Raw genomic sequence first — 24,728 nt, 5'->3', positions numbered from 1 at the left:
TCGTGGATCAGATAAAAATATTAGGGCCACTATATTTACATCATATGTTTCAGTTGGAGCGGTACTTGGCAGTGTTAAAAGGTTATGTGCGAAATCGCGCTCACCCAGAGGGTTCAATCATGGAGGGATACACTACAGAAGAAGTGATTGAGAGCTGTATAGATTACATCAGAGATGGAACAATGATAGGTGTGCCTGTACCTAAACATGAGGGTAAACTATGTGGGAGAGGGAGAATGGGCAGGAAAACTTTCCGCGTCGAGGATTACAAGATAGTACATTGTGCTCATGGTAGTGTACTACAACATCTCGCGATAGCCGAGCCTTACATTGAGGAACACCTAGATGAGCTTCGTAAAGAAAATCAGAACCGCACAGAGGACTAGATCATGAGGGAGCACAAACATCGTTTTAGCGAATGGTTAATGGACAAAAACATCCCATCCGGAGACTCTTTGGAAGAGAAAACAATGAGGAATTTGGCTTCTGGACCATCGTGTTTAGTGACATCATGGCAAGCATATGACATCAATGGGTACACATTCCACACTAAATCAAAAGACATGAAAAGTGTTGTGCAAAATAACGGTGTTCGTATTGATGCTTTTGACCTACGGGGACAGAAGACCACATATTTTGGATTCATAGAGGAAATATGGGAACTTGATTATGGTCCGAGCTTGAAAATACCCTTATTTAGGTGCCAATGGGTACAACATCCCGGGGGGTGACAGTGGACAACTACGGACTCACACTGGTAGACTTAAAGAAAGTAGGATATAAAGATGACCCGTGGGTTCTCGCCGAATGTGTTGCACAAGTGTTCTATGTACTCGATCCATCAAATGAGAAGTGCCATGTAGTAATTTCTGGAAAGCAAAAAATTGTTGGAGTTGAGAATGTGGGAGACGGAGATGAGGAATACAATAAGTATGAAGAGATGTCCGTCTTTAATGGTCCTGAGAGAATCAAGCGTGTGGAAAAGAAAATTGATAAGAACTTGAAGCCATACATGCGGAAAAATGGTAGTTCATGAAAAATTGTATGAATCAAATTGTATTTGGCATGTGTCCGATCGACTATGTATTGTGGTTACCAATGAATTTAAAATCTCTCAAGTTCTCTATGTGTGCTATTTAAATTCATTCACATATATATATGGTGGTTTTCTACTAACAATATAAATGCTCATGTTGATGCTAAAGGTCACGGTTAACCGATTTGTTTTGCCTATGTGTGCAGTAATGCCCAGGAGAGGTCTCAGCTAGAAACTTCATTTGTTGGAGCTCATTATAGTGTTACATATTAATTTGTTACTTGTAGATTATAGAAATTTCCCTTCTGTGATTCTGTATTTATCTATATTGGACTTGAAAGAATATCGATTCTGTGATTCTGTATTGATCTATATTGGACTTGAGTATATTTCATTTTGTGATTCTGGACGAAGGGCCTCTGTCTATGCAATTTTACTCGGTTTGGTATTCATATACAAGCGGTTCTATTTAGCTTGACCGCTTGTGATACGTATCCAGCATCACAAGCGTTCCCTGTTACAGACCGCTTGAGATATGAATCCATCACAAGCGGTTAAGATTCTAAAACCGCTTGTGACACATGTCCCGCATTACAAGCGTTTCGTATTAATGACCGTTTGTGATTTCAAAATTATATCACAGCCGGTCAGGTTAAAAACCGCCTGTGATGGTGATAAACTCACAAGCGGGTTGTCTTATAAACCGCCTGTGATGTTGACGCGGATATCACATGCGCTTTTTAATTTCGGACCGCTTGTGATACTTAAACATCACAAACGGTTTGAATGGCCTGACACATCTCAAGCGGTTTTCCAACCTAGCCGCTTGTGATGGAAAAAGGCTACCGCTTGTGTAGAGTCATATTGTACTAGTGTACCCCCACCCGACCAACATGATTGTTGAGTTCAACGTGTGTTGATGATCCAATCCAACCTATCAGATTTATTTATTTTATCACGTCGTCTATATAATATATAGAAGACGCGGACTAACAAACTGCGTCTCACTTAAGTGCGCTTTCGGCACCGATGAACGGCTCGCGTCTCGTGTAACCAACCGCGTCTCCCATTTTGTGGTGCGTTATAGGAGACGCGCTTAGGTAAAACGCGTCTCGCGTAACACAACTTCGTACCCGAAATTTTTATCCATTCTGGTAGCGCATCCGCTCACGTTCGCGGTGCGCCCCTTCCCCAGCGTCCTCGCCTTCCCTGCTGTCTCTCTCTCTCTCCAGCCCGTCTGCTTCCTAGCTCTCTCTCGTCTCCTCCGCCGCACATGTCCAAACCCTAGGACACCTCGGCTCCCTCCGCCCCGCGCCGCCTCACCCTGCCGCCGCCAACTTCCACTAGCAGCAGGACACTGGATCTCCTGTCCTCCCCCGTCATGGCTGCCGCCCCTCTGTCTCTCTGCCTTGCCTCTCTCTTGTCTGGACGGCGGCGACGCACCAGAGCTCGCACGTCCGTCTCCTCATCCATGGCGGGGTGGGTGGTCCCGGGCTCTGTGGGCGCCGCTCGTACACCGCCACAGTCATGGGGAAGGCTCCAGCGCAATCAACACCGACGGGATCGATCCAGCTTCGGCGGCCATGGATCTGGCAAGGTTAGATCCGCTCCCTTCCCCTTCCCCACCTCGAACCCTAGAACCCCAAATTCTTGCCCAATTTCCCAATTTCTCAATTGGAGTGCTTAATTTGTGCGGGTGACGAGATTTTTCCCTGACGATCCGCGTCCAGAGGCTGTGACTGATGTTTCTTGAGGAATGACCAGTGTTGGTTTGGGGATTTCAGGTGGTATGGCGGCGGCGGAGTACGAGAAGGTCCTATCTCACCACGCAGATCGTGCGTGCGCACAACGGCAACCGAGGCAGCAAAATGGTATGCTACTCCAATCTCCATCGTTACGTTCTCCTTTGTTTATTTGGAATGAATTGAAACTGGCGCAAGGTGTTTGTTCTTATGCCCCGACCATGTAGAGGGTACTTGGCTACTTGTGCTAAGGAAACTTATTTATTTCTGTAGTCCTGTAACTCCATTCACAATTTCACATATGCTTATGTATATAATGATGTACTTTTCCTGTCACTGAGTTTATGTCTCTGCTGTCAGGTGTTGCTTACATCAATGTTACCGACAGCCAGGTAATCAGACATTTCTTCAGCATATGCCCTTATGATTCCTATCACCCTAGCTTTCTCCTTTAACATCGATGATGATTTTTTTTTTGGCAGATCCCACTGACTGGGCCAAACTCAATCATTGGTAGAGCTGTTGTTGTTCATGCTGATCCTGATGATCTTGGAAAGGGTAACGCTGCTACTTAATGACGCTTGTGCCTTTTATGTGCAGATGTAGTCCGTTTTGAGTTAAGGTTCCGTCTATTAGCACAATTGTTCTTAGTTCAGATAGACCTACAAATGATCACTATAGATTTCTGTATATGGATGACATGAACAAGTCCATGTAAGAGTGTCTCTAATTATCTGACTATTAAATGCCACAGGAAAACAAATTCAATGCCAGATTCAGGCTTCTTGAAGTTGCCATGCAGCAGTCTGCAACGGATCATGCAACAGGTCAGATCAACTTGCTTGGCTATGTTCTTCATGATCAGTTTTCCGTTGCAACCTTTGTTTTTCGAACTGTTTCTGCAACATATAGCTCTAGTGGATTTTTCTTGTGTTCTTGATAAATCGACAATAGCTAATTGGATTGATCTCCTTGAAGATAACTAGTGCTTGGTATTGATTAGTACATGTTAGTTTATCAGTTTAACAAGTCTAGATGCCTATCCATTGGTCTTGGGAACTTCAGTGTGGTGTTCAACTAATGTTCAGACTACATTTTCTATTGCAGGTGGCAAGCAGTGAAGGAAGTCCAAGTTATGCAGTTTTTTTTTTCTTCTTCCTTTTCATCTGCATTTTTTAGGAAGGTTGTAACAACTATAGAATGTATGTAATGTATAAAACATGTGTATCTCTTATGTATTTAAGGTGTATTTTAAATCTGCTCTTTTCTTTTTTTTTGTTTTCTAATTCATCATTGGAGACACGTTTTGCCAAAACTGTCTCCAATGAGCGGGTCATTGGAGACATTTTTTCTCAATCCGCTTTTTTCAACCCCATCTCCGATTTGGGGCATTGGAGACGCATTTTGACAACACGCGTCTGAGACGCGTCTGAGAGTCATTGGAGCAATGTGCCTCACATCAGTGACATAAATTTGGAGATGAAAATTATTTTCATCTGCAATGAGCTTTGAGCCGTGTCTCCAAAAAGAGTTTCTTACATAGTGAATATAATCCTGTATATTTTTTCTGCTATACCAATAGAAGCACATGATGTTTGCCTTTCGTTTGAAAAAAAAACTCATCTCTCGCATGTTCACACAGACACCTTAAAATCAATCAATTTTCAGGCTCAATTGCTCTGTCAGCTGTACGTACTAATATACAACACCTACAAAAACTTACAATAATTCGTTCATACATAAAGATTAAGCATGACCGCAGGTGTCGCGCTAGCATCATTACTTGTAAAATAACCAGAGACTCATACAAAATTTTACAACTATGGAGACCTGCGGCCATGCTTATTCTTGCAACAGTCGTATATTAAATGATATATTGTGTGAATCGACATGATTTAAAACTAGTAATAATATTGAAAGGAATCGGTGCACGTAGCCTAAGAAGGGGAGGGGTAATTTAGATAATTTAAAAACTGAACCTATAGTTTCCATCTAATTTGCACAAAATATAAACTAGACCATGCTATCTAGATGTGCAACTACGGTTCGGCTAGTGTTTTAGTTCAAACCACCTAATAAGAGTTTTGTAACATAAAGCCAATCCTAGCAAAATACTACTCTAATAAGGAAACATACACAAATTAAGTAAGAATTGCGGAAAGATAAAGAAGTGGGTCATATAGATGCAAACTCGGCACTTCAATTTTTCTCGTGTTATCGGTGGGAAAAGCCACCCCTAGTCCATGTTGGAGCTCCACCAAGTATATGCTCCCGGTCACCAAGTCTCTTCAGATCAAGAGCTTGGTCTCGCCACTAAGCCTCACACCAAGTGGCAAGGCAGTGCCTACAACCTCTTGCACTATTCACCTTGATGCTGTCTTCACTACGGAGCTTCCCACGAAGGAGGAGTGTCCTCATCTCCGAACATGATCGTCGTCACCGCTTCACAACAAGCTGAAGGATCGAAAACTTTGCTGGCAAATACTCCAAGAGGCCAGCATACCAAAATTACAGTGGTGGTTTACTCTAGAACCAAACACAAAGTAGCTACACCTTGCTCTCTCACTTTCCCTTGGTCTAGCCTAGCACTAACACTCATTAAGCATGTGCTAAAGGTATTGGATGTGATCACTAAACTCTATGGTAGTTTGGATATCTTCTTCAATGTGTATGAGCTTCCTTAAGACTCCAGCAACCTCAAATGGGCGAGTAGAGGGGGTATAAATAGCCCAGCAACTCCAAAGAGTTATTGCTCCAACGGCCGGTAAAAAGTGCAGTATTATCGGATGAATCAATACACTGACTAGGTGGGTATCGGATCATCTAGTACCCCCTTTCAGCCACATAGCCGTTAGCCCCTTTCTCCCCAAAGCCACTTTTGCTTGTGTCATTGCTCCGACGCTTCATCTGATGCCCGTCGGATCAACCGGGGTGCTCAAGGGTGTTTCCCTGATACATTCTGTCCCTTGACATGCTCTCTGAATAATTAACCGGTGCTTACTCTGACAACCATCTTCATAGCATCGGATGATCCGGTACTGAAGGAGTTTCTGCACTTGATGTCATCTGAATTCTGCATTAGTCCTTGATATCGTCGGTTCATCCGACACCCTGATCCATGCTAAAACTTGTCCAATTCATCTCAGCTGTATTTGGACATCTTGACTATGATTTTTAATATTGCTTGGGCATCTTGACTGTGATTTCAACTGTCTTGACTATGGTTTGGATTTCATCCATGGCAACTAGAAATTCTACAAATATGAGCTCACAAACTTGTAGTCCCACTGATTATGTTATCATTTCAATCATCAAAATCACAATAATGGTCTAATAGGGCCATTTTCCTTACAAATATCTATTAGGACAATGATGTTTTTATTTAGGCTTCTTTCGTTTTTCTTTTACCAGCAAAAGTATTGATACAATGTTGCAGTTTCGCTGAGCATGAACAAGTCGAGGCATACTGTTCATTTACTATAAAGAGATTACTTTTGCAACATGCATGATCAGCTGCTTCTTTGAAACCCCCCAGCTGAAGCTGCATAAAGAATAGTCAGATCAACAATCTATACCCATGTACGGTGTACAGCCATCCTTGTGCGTTCATTTTTGCTCAGGTTTGCAGGACCATGCTTGCACACCCATATGCATCCATGTGGTTAGTAGTCAGCCTAGTGAACCAATCCCCAACGGCGGAGGATCACTAGTACATAAAAGCTTTTTGCTGACGGTCTAATTGGCTCTGTGCTGGCGATTGGAGTTTCCACCAGGAACTCTGTGCCAGCACAAATGGCTAATTATGTTGGCAGTTCTTGACCGTCAGCCCAGATGTATCTTTACTAGCGATTGGATAAACCCGCCATCAATGATTCGCATGTGCTAGCAGTCAACAAAGATCATATGCTGGTGGTTGGTAACCCACCAGTATATAAATGTTCGATCAATCTGCAAAAATCAAATATATATATATATATATAAGTATATTGATATACATATACAACCACATCACACTGCATGACCTCAAAAGTGATATAAATATACAAGCACATCAAACATCTGAATATTTAAAACGCATGCGATAGAAATATCCGATAAAACCGATACATATACATTCTAATTGTTCCATCCAAGATGCAAATGTCCAATTGCATTCCTACATTACATCATCTAGTTGATATTATTCGCAAGCAAGAAGTACTGAATATAGCTAACATCGCCAATCTTGTACCCCAGGTTTTCATCAATGAAAATCAAAGCATTGATAAGTGCATTGTCCTTTGCTTCACATCGACGAGGAAGTGCTTTGCCATAGATGGTCAATAATGGTTTTGCAGCAGGATATGGGGCAGATCAAACCTCAATAGAAGTCTGGTACAAATCTTCCCTAGTATGGGGTGTCCCAGACTCGTACCAATGATAACCCAACTTCTCCAAAGCTTCCAAAGCTTGAGATAAAATATTTTGTAAACTCATCGTTGTGAAGGTGTTACCAAACATATCCTACATTGAAGATGGAAAAATATTATGAACTTCTTGACACAACGAAAGAAAGTACCATAATATTATTAAATTGACAAAAACTCACATATCATGTTATTTTGATTTTCTTGTGCAAGTCTCTCACAGAGACTAGCAATATCATGTTCATTCTGTTGAAGCGTCCTGATTTTGAACCATGACAAATCCAAAATTAGATAACCATGCCTCTCAAATTCTGCCAAGCAAGCTTCCATAGCACTTCTTTCATAAGTCATCTGAATAGGTGATTCTTTACCATTGGACACTATTGGAATCATTGTTTCTAGATCTTCTCTTGCTACTATCTTGAAAGTGATTGTTAATTTCTTGAAATGTTAGCATTCCATGGTTTGCACCTAAGGAGGTGAACCACCAAGCCTGTTTACTAGTCGGCAAGCCATGTAAACACATCGACCCGCTGCATTAGAGGTAATGTAACATTAATATGGATTAAAACAATCTCAATAATAAGAAAAAAAGATCTTACTATTCCTGGAGCTAGTATGGTTGCTTGAGGATATCGAGTCGGTCTAGTCATGTTGACTCTACTGAACATGATGACTGGAGGGCGAGCCACAGGTAAAGAGTAATCCTGATGTCCCGTACCATGACCAACACTACCCTGACCAAGGCCACGACCCACACTACCACGGCCAACGCCACTACACTACCATTCATGAACAATTTCATACAAATGTTACGCAGATTTCATACAAATAACAAAATCTAAACAAATCCTAATCATAGTAACTATAACAAATTGCAATCAAATCACACGCACATATTTGATCAAATATCATTCAAATAACAAAATCTACATAATTTCTAAACACAATAACACATTCTAACAGATAGATTATAGTGCACTTGACTAAATTTAATTTACCCGGATGGAGAAGAGCCGGCGGTGCGGAGGACAAGGGGCTAGCGGCGCAGGGGAAGAGGCGGCGGCGGCGCAGACGAAGAGGAAACGGCGGCACAGAGGACAAGGGGCTGGCGGCGTGGAGGAAGAGGCGGTGGCGGCGGCGAGGAGGAGAGGCTGGAGTCACGCCCGTCATCAGTGACATCGTCTGGGAGGTGGCATCGTGGTGCCGTCGGGGTCTCGGGGGGTGGAGACGGCGGCGATGCGGAGGGGTGGTGGCGGAGTGGATGAGGGCCGGCGAGGAGGAGAAAATTGGGCAGTCTAGCGGCATCTGTTCGATTGCGCACCAGGACTTGGAAATTTCATCCCCGTCCCGCCAATATATGGTGGTATTTCTACTGGCGGGCAGCATAAGCACGCGCTAGCATAAATTAGATGGCGGTTTCAGGGTTTACTTTTTTAATAAATTACAACTATATGAGATGAAAATTGCATATAGTTAGTATACACAAAAGTGACGTAGTGTTTTATGACTAAAATAATTTTATAAAAGTACATCAATGCATATATATGTTATAAGGAAGGACTCGTAATTTTCCACATTAATCTGATATTTTACTAACATTTATATAATTTTTTAGATAATTGATTTAAGTCCATATTACAACTATATCTGTCTTATACTTTAGTAATAAATTTTTAGAAAACTCATATTCAGTTTCCTAGTTACAATATAGTTAGTATACACAAAAGTGATTTGTATAAAGAAACTAATGCTAACAAAAAACAAGTTTGTATTTACAAGTCCATTTGAAATAATAATAATAAATCTTGTATTTGCTCCAAAAAATCCAAGACATTCCATTTGTTACCTTAATAGGTTAATGACCGTATATAAAAATACAAAGCTCATTTAGAAAATATCAGTGCATGATGTTTATATAAATTGACACATCTCCCTTGAAGTTCCATAAACCTTAATGCAAACGTTCAAGGGTACACTCAATTTAACGTATTTCAAGTGATATGTAGTTCAACTTAATTTTAATTGGTGATATACATGACATAATTCTTGGATTAGGAGATTCAATAATTTTCAAACTTATCTACTATTTTCTAGGAATTAATCGATTTTCTATGCTGATTCTAAAAAACATTTGTGCTGGCAGGTCCGTACTCCAACCGCCAGCATAATTGGATTTGGGCAGGTGGGTGATAAGTACCCACCAGCACAAATGTGGAATTCAAAGTAAAGCAAGCAAGTGCTTGTCCGAACGCATAACACTCCCTCTCTACCTCTCTTAGCTTGCTGTGTATGATAACTCCGCCACCGTATCTGCCGCCACCGCACCTTCGCCACCGCTCTGCCGCCCGCCACCACCGCTTCCTCACCGCTTTGTTGCCGCTCCGCCGCATCCGCCACCGCTCCCCTGCCGCCTGCTCCACCGCCCGACTCCGCACCTCGACATCTCCGCCACCGCTCGGCCCACCACCGCGCCTTCCTCGCTCCATCCCTTCCCCACTGCTCCGCCGCCCGCCACCACGCCGCCACCACGGATGCTAAGGACGTAAATCTGTCGATCTTTTCTTCCACCTCAAGTTTGTCGACATCACTTGAGTTTCAAGGTGAGATCCACATGGCGAGCACTACAGGCAACCCATCCGCGGCGCCGAGCAGCTCCAAGTTCATGCCTCTCCCCCTTCCTAACTATCCCAACCCATCATGTCAGACCAAGATCATTTGACTTAGGAGAAGGGTTGGCGAAATTTTCTACAAGTGCCCCAACCATTATAAAGTGAGTATTTAACGTATTAAGATCATATTTTGCTAGTTTGATTTTCGTTTTTGCTTGAGTTGCTTATTTTAGCTTGTTGATCTAAGCTTATTTGTATTAGCTTCCTTGTTAAGTTAGATTCGAGTTAACAATGTTAGATAATGTTAGATATTTGTCTTAGCTTATTAGCTTGCTTGTCTTAGCTTATTTTGCTAGTTAACTAATGTTACATATTTGTCTTAGTTTGTTTAGTTAGATTCTAGATAATTAATTCCGGTTAGCGTATTTCAGCATATTCTTAGATATTTGTCAAATTTTGGTAGGAGGATACGAGATCCTGTCAGTCTTACTGGTGGTCGGAAAACGTATACTTGAAGTGGTTGGCAGACAAACATCCACAATTGTTGCTTAATCGTGGTGGATCCAGTGCCGGTGCACGCAGCGTAGTTGATGCTCAGACTACAGCAGCGGCACCAGGACTAGTTCAGTCGCGTCTTGTTCAGCCTCAAAGAGTGCTTGAATATGCAAATGAAGATGCAGCATAAACTTTCAAGACCTGAATATGCAATTGTGTGATATGAGGATGGAGATGTGTCAAATGAAGATGCAGCATGGAGAAACATCTCAAAACATTGCAGACTTGAAGCATGACTTGAACATGAATGCAGTTGGATTTGGTACCCTTGTAGTTGTTTTGGGTATACTTGCAGGTGTGTTGACATATCTCTTTGCTTCTGGTCTCTTAGGGGTTAGACTTATGTAGCTGACTGTACCAATGTTTTAGGCTTTTTGTGAGTTCTAATTGTGAGATGTAAAACTTGGACCATTTGTGTATGCGACGGATGAGACTTGTGTCAACAGACTTTGTATTTGATTTATATTTGATGAATTTGAGCCATATGTGGTATGTAAGCATAGTTGTCAATGTTTTATGGTTGAATTCAGATATGTTGATGCAATGCTTGATGAATTTGGGTCCTTCTAATTTCCATGGGCAACCTATTTGCACTGGCGGGCCACCTAAACAACCGCAAGTGAAAATTTGAACCATTTTCACTAGCGGATGCATAGGTGGCCCGCCAGCACAATGGTATTACTGCAGGCAGTCCGTAATAGGGCGCCCCTTAAGCATTAGTGCTGGTAGCGTCGATACCAACCGCCAACATCTAAAATGGGAGACGCCAGCAGAAACCGTTTATGTGCTAGTGGATGGGGATTGTGTGGGCATGTCCGTGCTTCGCCACACCCACACCCAAATCCATGTGCCTGATCCCATTCTATACCCTCCCAAAATTACCCACTTCCATGCCACTAATAATTGGATATTTTTGGGTAATTTGGGTAAGAACTAATAAGAACTCCATGAGTCTCAGCTGTCCCTGCACAAGAGGCCTTATGCTATGCTTGGGATTGCCCTAGGCAGACAACGCTGGTCGGGTCGCTACGAGCCTATGACTGGCAGGGCGGTGCGGCCCCTAAGACCTATCTGCTATCTCCATTTCCCACGTTCTTCTCCAACATCGCGAGCTCGACCTTCACTGATCACCTAGGAACTGCTCGACCTCTCCAGCCCCACCTCGGTTGCCCTCTCCCTTCCACTCTCCGTCTCTCTTTTGCTCGCTCTGATTCTTCTCTCCTTGCGAGTCTGCTTGGTTCCTCCGACCCGTTCCATTTTCAGAGCTCGTTCAAGGGAAAAATAAAGGCAATGGAGCTCACGTGGTGGCACCAAAATGAACCGGGTAAAATGAACGGAGGTGGGTATTGCATACCCTGATAGAACAGGATACACCCTAACCGTACCCTAACATAAATGGATGAAACACTTTTTCCCATACCCTACCCAGATTGCATGGGCATGATGGATTTGGGTATGGATTTTGGTTATCCAACGAACTGCCGACACGGCGTGACTTGTCTGCCATGTGCAACAGGCATGGCAAGGTGGGTCCGTCCATCTGAAAGTGACAAAGCGACCCAACATGCAAGAAACAGGATGAGACTATTATTGCGCCACTTGAATTTTTGAACGCTAGAAGGCTCTAGTGGTAGCACTGTTTGCAGCACAGCAGATCATGGGAAAATGGAAGTAGCCTCTTGGCATTCTAGTGCCTCATGAAAAAATTTGCAGCCCATGCAATGCTCATTGGCACGTTGGATCGGAGTGCCACTTTAAATAGAAACAGTGGTGATCTAAGCCGGCCAGAAAGCAATTTAGTTCGCATAGCTAAGTATACACATCATGGATGCATTGAGCACTGAGGACTTGATCCATGCAGAGTGTGTCCTCTACCACCACTTCTTCTGCTATGTCAAGTCTATGGCGCTAAGCTGCGCTGTACATCTCGGCATTCCCAACGCCATCTACCACCGGGGTGGCTCTGCAACACTGTCCGACCTCATTGCCGACACGGGGCTCCACGCATCAAGGCTGCCATGCTTGAAGCGGCTCATGAACGTCCTTACCATCTCTTGCATTTTCACTGCATCGAACCCGCCGGCCACCGGCTCCTCAACCACGGGTAGCCTCAGTAGTAGGGAGGAGGTAGTGTACAAGCTGACCACCATGTCCCGCCTCCTCATCACTGGTGATGACTACAAGTTGTGCAGCATGTCTCCTATGCTGCACTTCTTGGTACGCCCTCTCACAGTAACCCCGTTCTTCGGCATGCACTCGTGGTTCAAAGATGAGTAGGCAGCCCCCTAAGTCTTTCTTTGAGATGGCCCATGGCTGCGATCGTTGGGAGATGACAAGTAAGAATGCTGAGGATATCGGCGTGTTCAACGAGGCTATGGTTGCAGACAGCCAGCTCGTCATGGAGATCTTTCTCAGGGAGGCTGGTGGCAAAATCTTTTCCGGGATAAGCTCCTTGGTCGATGTCGGTGGCGCGTCGGCAGCCATCACTAGAGCTTTCCCACATATCAAGTGCACCGTTCTTGATCTCCCTCATGTGGACAGCCAGGCTTCTTCTCGATGCAATGGCACTGTGCATTTCGTCGCCGGTGATATGTTGGAGTTCATTCCACGAGCAGATGCCGTCTTACTCAAGGTACGCCACAGCTCATAGAAGTATTTTCAATCTTTGTATACTGTTATTAACTGTGAATTTTTCCAGTTGAATGGTGAACATGTGAACTTTTGATAAATGTAAAGTTTCCTTCTTTTTTTTTACCTTCACATGTGTACGGTGTATAATGGGTTCTGCACTGTTGGGGTGACGACGACTGCATCAAGATACTGCGACTATGCAAGGCTGCTATCCCGGCAAGATAAGACGGAGGAAAGGTTATCATCATCGACTGTGTAATGGGATCTGGGCCACAGGATCCAGTTTCCAAGGAAACACATGCTTTGTATGATCTGTATATGTTGTACATCAATGGAGTTGAGCGAGGTGAGAACGACTGGAAAAAGATCTTCCAGGAAGCTGGATTTAGCGGCTACAAAATTGTATCAGGTCTTGGAATTCGCTCAGCAATTGAGGTTTATCCTAGACAAAATTTAGACAGAGTCGACGATGATACTACTACTACTAATGTATGGCTCTTGCTTGATGCAATTTTAATAAGATCATCACTTTTTATGTTCCAAAAGCTTTGAGAGAGTCAGAATATTTTTGTTGGTGTTATTTCACAAGATGGACAAACTAAAGAGATCGTAGTACTCCTATTAGCTAGGTAGTGGAAGTTGTACAGCATCAGCTGCTATAGTTTTAACAGTTAGGCTGCAAATTTTTACACTGGTACTGCAATGATACATAAGAGCATCTCTAGCAGTCTCTCTTTCCCCCCAATAAACCGTTAATATTGGGGAGAAATATACTCCAGCAGTTCCTTAAAATCTCTTCCTTCCCCGATAATTATTGGGTTGTCCAAATATTTCACACCAACTCTCCTCAAATAAAAAGAGAATTTCTGAGGATAATTTCTGAGAATGAGATTATTGGGGAACTGTAAAAGCATCTCCCTCAATATTTTATAAAAATGGTATTGGGACGTCCCAATACTACCTTACCTTATTGGAAGATATTTATTTGGAGAGTGCTAGAGATGCTCTCTAAGAGCCTTGGAGGCAACACTGACCGATGAGGCAAACGAAGAGAAATGTGATGTCACGTGTTTGATGCAGTTAGCATGCATGGTAAGAGGAAGACACAACAAATCATGTGCATGACACAATTGACAGCCCGGGGTTGATTTTCTTCGATGAAAGAACTTCATCCATCTAGGCTTGGAAGGCATATAGGGGCTATATGTGGAAATCATGAAGCCAACTTGTAGGAAAAAAAACTTGTAACTAATTGATGGATCATGGATGTCATGCAAAGCTGTAGTCCTGTTGCGTTCAACCGGAGGAAACCGGAGATCATAATTCGAATCACTGTGCTCGTCGTCTTATTATTTGCCCATGCCTCGGTGCACTGAATCACTCAAGAGTAGTACTCGATGAGTTCTTTGGAGCACGCAGATATAGTACATGTACCGAAGGCACCGACGCGTACAAATCAAATCCACCACTATTTTTTTTAAGAAACATGAGGATAATCCCCTACTGGTTAAATATATTTAAAGCAAGAAAAGAATATCCGAACAAAGTTTCAAGAAACAAAGAAAGAAACGAAAAAATATGGCGAATTACACAAGGGTGTCTAACCATTCAGACATTAGACTTTTATATCTAGCTTTTGCCCGTAGGATAACCAGAGAAAATTCAAACTTAAAATGTCGAAGGCAGCTATCCGGATGAGGCTGCAGACCCCTGAAGATACAATCATTTCGTTGCGTCTAGATAGTCCAGCAGAATGTGATGATGATCTCCATAAAGAAAGGAACAACAAGCTGGGCCTTAACTTCCTCCAGGGCAAGAAACAGTTCATCCTCTATAAAGACAATGTGAATTGTTGCCCTGCAAGTCTGGGCAAAGGGGTAGCCGATGAACAAATGAGCCAGGATTTCCTCCACCCCTAAAGAGCATCAGGCACAATTGTGCATATTTCGACGCATGAGAAGTGCTCTAGTGCTTAGCCTATTTTTGAGTAACAATCAAAAAAAGACCTTATATTTGTTCTAACTCTGACGAATTCCACAACCATTTGAAAGCTGGGTGAGTAGGCATGTGGCCAATCAGATGTTTATAAGCCTTGGATGCTAAGAAAAAAGGAGAGCCCCAGATATATGTTCAAACATCAGTTTCATGTGATTCAGGTAAAGAGTTCAGGTTATGTGCTAAACTCAGAAGTTGTTGAGCTGGCAGGGGATAAATGAAGATGAAACAAATCTGTAGGGCCATCAACAGTTCTAGCAGCACTGATGGAGATTCCACCACTATTCGAGATACAGCTTGTCCTGGGTTGCTGAGACGGTTCTACGGGAGCTCACGACCTCGAAGTAGATGTGGCCCTAGCCCAGGTTATCTGGCTCATGCCCATGCAATGGGCATGTGGGCATGCATGAGAATTCCAGTTGGGGGAAGTTTTTTGGGCCGTGAAGAATAATTAAGTTTTCTTTTAATTTTGAGCTCTTGGATTGTATAGTTCTGGGCCAAAGAATAGTATTAGGCCGAATAAATATGAGATTTTGGGCTTAATATTTTTCCTTGCATTTTCTTTTGTCTTCCAAACTTGAGGAACTTTTACATTATTTCACTGTAGTAATAGATTCAGTGCATGTTCATGTATTGTTCAATAGTAGAGATGTTAAATTATTGTTTTCAGTAATGATTATTGCCACACAAATTCCAAAAAACTTCTGGTCGATCAATTCTCTTTAAACATTGATATTGACCCATTTTGGGAATACGTGAGGTGAGACATAAATCAAGGTCTCACATGAGTTTTGGGACATGTTTATTAGGTTAGGTGCATGTAAGATTTTTTTTTTTTGATATACTCTACTTGCTAGGTGTTACAAAAGATCCATAGATTCTATGAGCCGTCATGAAACTCTTTTTCTCGCCCGTGAGGACTTCTGCTTTGGTCTCTCTATATAGGTGTCTTATTATTGGACCAGTTTTGTGTATTTTTAAGGTCCATTATAGCCCATTTTTTATTTTGCTTATTACATTTTTAGCCCAAATCTCAACATATTTAACGGAATTATTTTTTTGTGCCTAGTAAGACAACAATTCCAGTAACTACCTGGCTCATTAGTGGGCTCATTAACAAACCAAATATATTACAACTTCAAATTACTGTTCATCTTCCATAGGATTTAGGCTTAGGCACCTTCCAATATATAAGATTAATTCTACAGGAGATAGAAGGCTGAGATAAAATAAGAAAACAGACCAACTAGACATATACGTTATACATTGCACGATTGATTGGAGAAGGTTAGTGGGTGATTAATTGGTTTGAACCGGAAACTGAAAATGCATTTTCCTCCCAAATCGTAACTCTGTTTTTAATTCTATTTGAACTACACCATGTTGTTAGAATATAAATACAATAATCACATGAGATCTAACATGAGTATTTTTCCTTATTTTTTATTTTTAAAAATCAATATTTAGAATATACTATTTTAACATTTTGAATATGCATAATATTTTGGATACCTGTTACAACATTTTTCATATAGAATGTGGAACTAGTCTATTTAAAATATTGAATTAGGTTTCAATATTTAAACGAAAATCCAATAAACAAGACTAATTATAGAGATTGGAGTAAAAAAATAAACGAAAAGGACAATTTAGCTTGCACACATGTGCAATGGCCCATTATTATTGGTAGGCTACAATAACTAAACCAAGTAGTCTACTGGTCTATCTAATTGGTAAGAAACTATAATTTTCACAAGATGCGCGTAAATGCAACTGCATGGTTTAACTGAGCCAACATTACAATTTATATAGCCAAAAACAACCACAACAATTCTAGCAGTCATATTTAAAGGATTGACCTTCTGAAAAGAGGGATGGTCTGGAGGATCAGGAATGGTGAGTTAGTCGATACCTTGGAAGGCCCATGCCCTGCTTAGGAGGGTGAGCAAATTCATAGACCCAGCCACTGGACAATGGGCTGTTGATCTGATTAAACAAACTTCTCATCCTGATGATGTTGGTGTCATTCTATCCATTCCTCTATGCAATGACATGGATGATATTGTGGCTTGGCACTTTATTTGATCAGAAGGGGACATTTACTGTAAAGTTGGCCTATAAAGTCTGCATTGATCATGACAGCATAGCACATGACACCAGCTCCGGTAACACTGTTCATTGTCCGACAATGGGGGCTTCTTTCTCCTGGAAAAAGATTTGGAAGGCGTGTTGCCCAAACAAACTTAACATGTTTTCTTGGCGCTTGGCGCACAATAGCTTGCCAATGCGACGGAAGATAAAATCGAGGGGCTGGATGTTGACACAAAGTGCCCGATGTGTAACAGACTGGATGAAGACGGTAGCCGGCTGTGTGTCGCTGTTTGATGATGGAGGAACATAGGGCGGCAATGGCAGCTCTACTGTCCCAGAAGGAAATCCTACTCTTCTTATGGGGATTCCCAGAGAAGGAACAGGTGCTGCTCCCATCACTTCGCTTTGGGTGCTTTGGTCTGAAAGAAATGATTAGAAGTGCAAATTGATGACCCTTAGATGCACCTCCAATTATTGGCGGAGGCAAGAGGAAGCAGGGGCCATGCATGGCCCCCATAATGATCTTAGATAAACAAGCTTAGGTTACTAATTTAGATTAATCATAAATCATTTAGGTCTCTTTTTTAATAATTAGAACTTCTAATTATAAGAACCAAGCACTGTTAAATTTTTATAGATATAAATTTCATGTTCTACTTAGGGATGGCAATTTAACCCGCGGGTTCGGGTTACCCGCGGGTACCCGACCCGACGGGCACGGGTCTGGGTATGTATTTTGACCCGTGGGTCTTACCCGAACCCGACCCGTGAAAAAATCGGGTCGGGCGCGGGTCTTAATTCCCGCCCACGGGTACCCGACGGGTTACCGAATTCAGCCCATATTTAGATTTGGCCCAGCCCAGTAAAAATCCTAGCTCTCAAATCTCAACCCTATCCACCAGACCACCACAGCACCACTCCACCTCCACCACCCACCCCACTACCAGACCAGCCGCCACCCTCCCCGTGACCCCATCCCAGGGCCCAGGCCGCCGCCCGCCGCGCTCGCCGCCGGGCGCAGGCGCCGCCCAGGCCGCCGCCCCTGCCCCGGCCGCTGGGTGCGGGCGCCGCCCCGGCCGCTCGCCGCTTAGGCCGCCGCCCGCCGCTCCGGCCGCCGGGTGCAGGCGCCGCCCAGTCCGCCTCCAGCCGCCTCGGCCGCCCGGTGCAGCCGCCGCCCAGGGCGCCGCCCGCCGCCCCGGCCACTCAGCCAGTTGCCCAGTTAGCCCCCTGCACCAGCGCCGTTCAGCCCCCTGCGCCCGTCGTCCTGGATCCGGTTAAGTATCCTTGGTTTCTTTCGGCATCTCGAGGTGACTCTGCTCAACATCTTCGGTCATCCTCATCTATGGCATCAACAAGTGGATCTGGCTCGCGAGCTCCTCGTCCTCCTCGTGCTGCTGCTGCTGCTGGCGGTACTCCATCCTCAAGCATTGGCGCCGGCAGCGCTGCAACCCCAACATCAAGTGCTAGCCCTACTACTACTCCGAGTGGTACGCCATCGTCAAGTGCTGAAGCTCAACCTGTGGCAGCACAACCACAACAAGGTATAGATCGTGTGGTTATAGATGATGAAGATGATGTTCCTTTTGTGAAGAAAAGGAAGCTCAAATCTGATGTTTGGCTAGATTTTGAACAAGTAACTCTTAGTGGCAGAACTAGAGCTGAGTGCAAATGGTGTAAAAAAACATTAGCTAGGGATGGTAGAGCAGGCACGACTCACTTGCATAATCACATTGCAAGTTGTCAATCGAGATAAGTTAGGAAAGGTTTAAAGCAATCAACCTTGAAGTTGGCTAAAGATGAGAATGGGGCAGTATTACTGGACAAGTATGTTTTTGATAAGCAAGTTGCTAGGAAAGAACTCGCACTAATGATATGTCTTCATGAGTATCCACTTTCTATGGTTGATCATGCTGGTTTTAGGAGGTTTTGTGCAGCAATGCAACCTCTTTTTAAACTAATGTCTAGGAACACTATTAAAAAAGACATATTGGATATGTACGAGGTGCAAAGGCGTTCTATGGTGAATTTCTTCCAACAATATCAATCTTGAATTGCTGTAACAACTGATATGTGGACAACAAATCATCAAAAAAGGGATATATGTCTGTTACAGTGCATTTTATTGATAATGATTGGAAGTTGAAATCTTTTCTTTTGAGGTAAATGATGTATTTTCTATTTTTATACTATCCTATTAGCTGAAAAACATACTATCCTATGTTGATGCATGCTGTTTGTAGGTTTATTTATATGCCCACTCCACATACCGGTGAAGTTATAAGTGATGTACTTTATGAAGTCCTACAATATTGGCAAATTCAAAAGAAGATCTCGACAGTTACTCTTAATAACTGCAGCAGCAATGATACTTTGATGAATACTATGCAAGATAAGCTACCGCTTTCCTCTCTCATGTTACATGGTAAACTGTTACATATGCGTTGTGCGGTACATATTATAAATCTTATTGTCCACGATGGAATGACTGTGATGGATGAGGGCATTGAAAGGGTGCGTGATAGTGTTGGATTTTGGTGTGCCACTCCCAAAAGACATGAGCGTTTTGAGCGCACAGCAGCCCAAATGAATGTTAAATATGATAGAAGGATAGCTCTAGATTGTAAAACTAGATAGAATTCTACTTATATTATGCTTAGCACTGCATTAGAGTATCAATCAGTTTTTGATCGCCTAGCAAGTAAAGAAAAACTCTGTGCTCCTTTTAAGCCAACGGAGGATGATTGGATATTTGCTAGGGAGCTATGTGGTAGGCTGAAAATGTTCTTTGATGCAACAGAGTTATTGTCAGGTTCCAATTATGTGACAGCAAATCTTTTTTTCCCCAAAATATGTGGTATCTATTTAGCTATTGAGAAATGGAAAACTAGTGGTATCCCAAAGGTAGAAGAGATGTCAGCCTTGATGAAAGATAAATTTAGAAAGTATTGGACAGATGTGCATAGTCTTATGGAGATAGCCACTGTTTTAGATCCTAGGTATAAATTGATATTCATGAAAGCATTTTATAGAACTATTTATGGGGAAGAAGCTACAGATATTGAAGTGTCTAGAGTTAAAAGTTTATTGTATGAATTGGTATTGGAATACCAAGATTCCATGGAGGGTATGGCAACAACTGATGCTCTAGGTGCAGCTAATAGAAACGTTGCCCTAAATGAAGGAGATGATCTTATGTTTGGTATATTTGATAAGTTCTTGTCGGAAGAACCCGAAGAATCCTCAACTTATTTGCGCACTGAGTTGGATTTGTATTTGGAGGAGCCAACATTGCCTAGAACTCAAGAACTTGACATCATTAGCTGGTGGCAGTATGCAGGAATTAAGTATCCAACTCTTAGAAGAATTGCTCAAGATATAATGGCAATTCCTGTTACGATAGTGGCATCAGAATCTGTGTTTAGTGCCGGTGGAAGGGTAATTAGCCCGCATCGAAGTAGACTTGCTCCTAAAACAGTTGAAGGGTTGATGTGCATGCAAGCTTGGTCTCGTGCTGATATGTTAGGTGATCAATCTGGTTTCATGAATGCACTAATGACTTGTTTGGAGGATGAAGAGGAGGAAATGGTAATATTAAAGTTAAACTCATTAGCATTTATATTATTTTTGTTTGTTTATTGAACCAACTCTTAACATCATCATTGTTATTAGGATAATCCTGATTCTACCATCATTGATTGAAATATAGGAAGATTGCAACACAATCCATGCTGCTTTTTCATGTCAAGTGATTAGGTGAGATGTTTCCTCATGCTGTCAAGTGATTCTACCATCATATTTTCATGTTGTTTTCTCATATGAGGTGTTTTCTCATATTGCTAGGCCTACGTGCTGCTTGCTGCTGCCTGCTGGATTGTTGGTAGGCCTAACTGCTGGTGGTTCTTTATATGTGCTAGCTGCTGCCTGCTGCTATGCTGCTGGTTGTATGAACTGTAATTTGTGGTTGGAATTGTACTCAATAATGCATGTATGATTGTAATTTCTGGTTGTATCAACTGACTTTTATATTCATATTTTCATGTTATTCAATGCGGTTCTACTTAATATTGCTGTTGGAATGTTATTGCATTAGAGTTTTGTTAGCTGGTTAGTGGTTATGCTGTTGTATTTAACTGTATATCGCTGTTTTTGAAAACCCGACGGGTACCCGAAACCCGACGGGTTCGGGCATGGGTACGAGATTTTACCCGCGGGTACGCTCGCGGGCGGGTATTTGCTCTACCCGACCCGAACCCAACCAGTTGCCATCCCTAGTTCTACTATCCTATTTACCGGACATGCAAGTTACTTTTTCTATAGATAATCTACACATTATGCTAAAACTGTAAAGGTATTGTCAGTTTATTCATCTTTTGGCCATCTGTTGTTATCGGTGAAATATAATTATCCATACTATATTACAATATAAATAAGTATTCTATCATACTATATATTCTACAACCATAATTAATATTGGGCTTGTTTGGAACTATGTCATGCGGCAGGGCATTCTATATGAGTGCGTCCAAAAGAGCTACTTCTCTTGTTTGTCGTTTGGAGCCCGCGTCCTGATCATTGTTGGGTGTGAAAAAATGAGTCTGAAGTAGCTTTTTACTGACGCCAATATTCTATACTATTACAAATAGATTTATTATTTATTAATTTGATATGGCATGGCTTGCCCCCCTCCCCCAAGTTTGATTCCTAGCTCCGTCCATGCCTCCAATCTTCTTTAGTTCAAAATATTTGTACTACTTCTCCAAAATAAGATCCTATTTTAAAAAAGTAGCACAAATATTTCAACTAAAAAAAATTGGAGGTACATCTAAGGATCACCAATTTGCATTCTTATAAAGGATGGTCATGCATGCTGGAGACTCCTTCAAGCCCGCAGTGGCGCAGTGCACGTATGCTGTGCAGCAGACTATGATGGTCATGCATGCTGAAGACTCCTTAAAGCCCGCAGGGCAGGTATGCTGTGCAGCAGACTACAGAGGCATGTACTCGAGTTTACTGAACCTTTCTGCAGTAAGCTGATAGCGCTGTCGAACGAGCTGTGAGCTGGAAAGTAAGAGTGGCTGAAAATTAATGTTGATGGCGCCTTCCGTGAAAAATACAAAGATTGGAGGGTGGGTTTCATAATTCGAAATCATCTTGGCGTCGCTGTGTCAGCAGGCGCTAGAAATATTCCTCACATCGTGTGTGTGTAAATTTCTGGCCCGGTGATGAGGTGTCAGCTGATGCAAACACTTTACTAGCTGCTGACAAGAGATGCCAGCCTGAGTTTAGTGCACTACCGGAAAAAAGATCTTTGCCGAGTGTCAAATATTTTGCCGAGTGTTTTTTTTCGGGCACTCGGCAAAGAGCTTCTTTGCCGAGTGCCGGTCTTTGCCGAGTGCCTTTTTCAACACTCGGCAAAGAAGCTCTTTGCCGAGTGCCTTTTTTAAGACACTCGGCAAAGAAGCTCTTTGCCGAGTGCCTTGTTTAAGACACTCGGCAAAGAGCTCTTTGCCGAGAGCCTTGTTTAAGACACTCGGCAAAGAGCTCTTTGCCGAGAGCCTTGTTTAGACACTCGGCAAAGAAGCTCTTTGCCGAGTGCCTTTTTTAAGACACTCGGCAAAGATAAATTTCAAATCATATTTTGAAGTAGTAAATTAATTCAAATAAAAATATTTTCAACTACAAAGTTGTATAACTCATCAAGATGCACAATTTTTATTTTGGACATTTCTTTATTTGACAAAATAAATGTATATTTGTTCACAAAATATATATATCTCTCTCGTAGTTTATGAAACTATAAGAGAGATATATAAGATTTGTGAACAATATTAGAATTATCATGTCAGATGAAGAAATGATAAAACAACCAAAATAAACTTTGTAGATCTTGAGAAGTTATAAGATTTTACAGTTGGCAACATTTTAATTTGAAGTCATCTTATCAACAAAAACTACATCTGAATATAGAAAATTTAAAATTCGAATTTTGCAAATGACCTCGAATGGAAAAACCATCAAAATTAAAGTTATAGATCTCAAAAAGTTATGAAAGTTTGTAGTTGACAACCTTTTAATTTGAAATCATTATGTCATATTAAAATACGTTTGAAGTTTTCAAATTTAAAATTCAAATTTTATAAACGATCTCGGATGAAGAAACTACCAAAATAAAAGTTGTAGATCTCGAAAAGTTATTCCACTTTGTAGTTAACAACTTTTTCATTTGAATTTAGTTACTATCTCAAACAAACAATTTACACTCGGTCAATTATAATACGTGGAGAATAAAAACGTAATGTTAACACATGTGGTTCAATGGTGCAGTGGTAGAGGGAGTTGTTTGTGTGCAGGAGGTCGTGAGTTCGAATCCTATTATCGACAACTTATCGAAAATTGCTGAAAAAAATGTGCAACCCATTAAATGGGTCATTAGCTGGCTGTGCATGCCTCCCCTAATAAAATTTATTTTTTCCTATTTCAGTTTTTGAATTTTTTCCGATTTACATTTTGCCGAGTGCTTCTCTTTGCCGAGTGTTTTTTAGCACTCGGCAAAGCCTTTGCCGAGTGCCCGACAAAAGGCACTCGGCAAAGACGTCTTTGCCGATAAAATCTTTGCCGGGTGCTCTTTGCCGAGTGTTACACTCGGCAAAGGCTTTGCCGAGTGTAATCGGGGCTTTGCCGAGTGTCTGGGACACTCGGCAAAGCCCCTGAATCCGGTAGTGGTGGTAGTTCTTTAACAATCCTCATCTCTAGGCACCTAAGTATAGCATCTTATACAAAGCATTATATTCCCGCCATTTTAAAATATAGGTCGTTTTGATTTTATAAATTCATAATTTTGCTATATATCTAGACGTACCAAACGACTTACGTTTTGGAACAGAGGGAGTAGTATTTTATTAATCACCTCGTGCAAGACTTAATGTGACAATGTAAATATACACATTATACTGTAGGTAATGTGGTATATACTGTAAAAAAATGTAGATAACAAGACATATACATATACATATATATATATATGCAATCATGTTACTAAGTCCGGAAACGAGATGGTGCAGAGGATGCCAAGCGGGGAAACTGCTGCGACCGCCCGGGCGGCGACCTCCTCCGTGAGCTCTTTTTGCTCCACCGCGTCGGTTTCCACGACGATCAGCGCCGTCATCCCATGCTTGGTTCGGTAGTAGAAGGCAGCCACATCAGGGGACAGCGTGGACGACTCCGGCACCACATCCGTCTCCTGCTCCATGAGCGACTCCAGCTCCCCCCTAAGCTCCGCCGCCGCCAGCTTCTCGGTCATCTCCGCCGTCGCAGACAGCGTCGGCACGACGCGTCCCTCCCCCGGCGGCGACATGAACAACGTGTACCTGCCTGTGCCGGCGCTGTACAGGAAGGGCTCCATCCCCGTCTGCTGCTGCCGGCTGATGCAGCCCGCCGAACGCGCCCGCATGGACTCCGCGTCCAGGCCGACCGAGGACGGCGGCCGGATGCGCACGGTGAGCTCGTCGTCGACGCAGTCGAGAACGAAGACATGGTCCGGCGGGATCAAGAACCCTCTCCATGGTTTCTGCTTCTGCGCTCCCATCGCTTCACCTTGCGATGGTGGAGGCGTGCAAGCTAATGGTGCAGCCTCGTCCCACACCGTTTCAGCATCCTCCTG

The 24,728-nt window shown here is 42.5% G+C and overlaps 1 protein-coding gene and 1 pseudogene across 1 annotated transcript; both read left to right on the top strand.

Moving 5' to 3' along the window:
- Positions 1–2,191: 2,191 nt before the first annotated feature.
- On the top strand, positions 2,192–4,213 carry LOC112903167 (superoxide dismutase [Cu-Zn]-like). The gene is made up of 6 exons (XM_025972385.1): positions 2,192–2,633; positions 2,821–2,907; positions 3,139–3,170; positions 3,261–3,336; positions 3,533–3,605; positions 3,886–4,213. Exons 1-5 carry the CDS (start codon positions 2,564–2,566, stop codon positions 3,565–3,567), a joined length of 300 nt encoding a protein of 99 aa, XP_025828170.1. The 5' UTR covers positions 2,192–2,563; the 3' UTR covers positions 3,568–3,605; positions 3,886–4,213.
- A 7,962-nt stretch (positions 4,214–12,175) lies between these two features.
- LOC112903760 lies at positions 12,176–13,534 on the top strand (annotated as a pseudogene).
- The last annotated feature ends 11,194 nt before the right edge of the window (positions 13,535–24,728 follow it).

Source organism: Panicum hallii, chromosome 8, assembly GCF_002211085.1.
Source record: "Panicum hallii strain FIL2 chromosome 8, PHallii_v3.1, whole genome shotgun sequence".
In the NCBI taxonomy this organism is placed as follows: Eukaryota; Viridiplantae; Streptophyta; class Magnoliopsida; order Poales; family Poaceae; genus Panicum; species Panicum hallii.
This window is presented reverse-complemented; position numbering and strand designations above follow the sequence as displayed.

Coding starts and splice junctions, on each gene's coding strand:
- LOC112903167 (XM_025972385.1), top strand. CDS start 2,564: ATGGGGAAGGCTCCAGCGCAATCAACACCGACGGGATCGATCCAGCTT. Junction 2,634..2,820: donor GCGGCCATGGATCTGGCAAG/GTTAGATCCGCT, acceptor TGGGGATTTCAG/GTGGTATGGCGGCGGCGGAG. Junction 3,171..3,260: donor TCAATGTTACCGACAGCCAG/GTAATCAGACAT, acceptor TTTTTTTGGCAG/ATCCCACTGACTGGGCCAAA.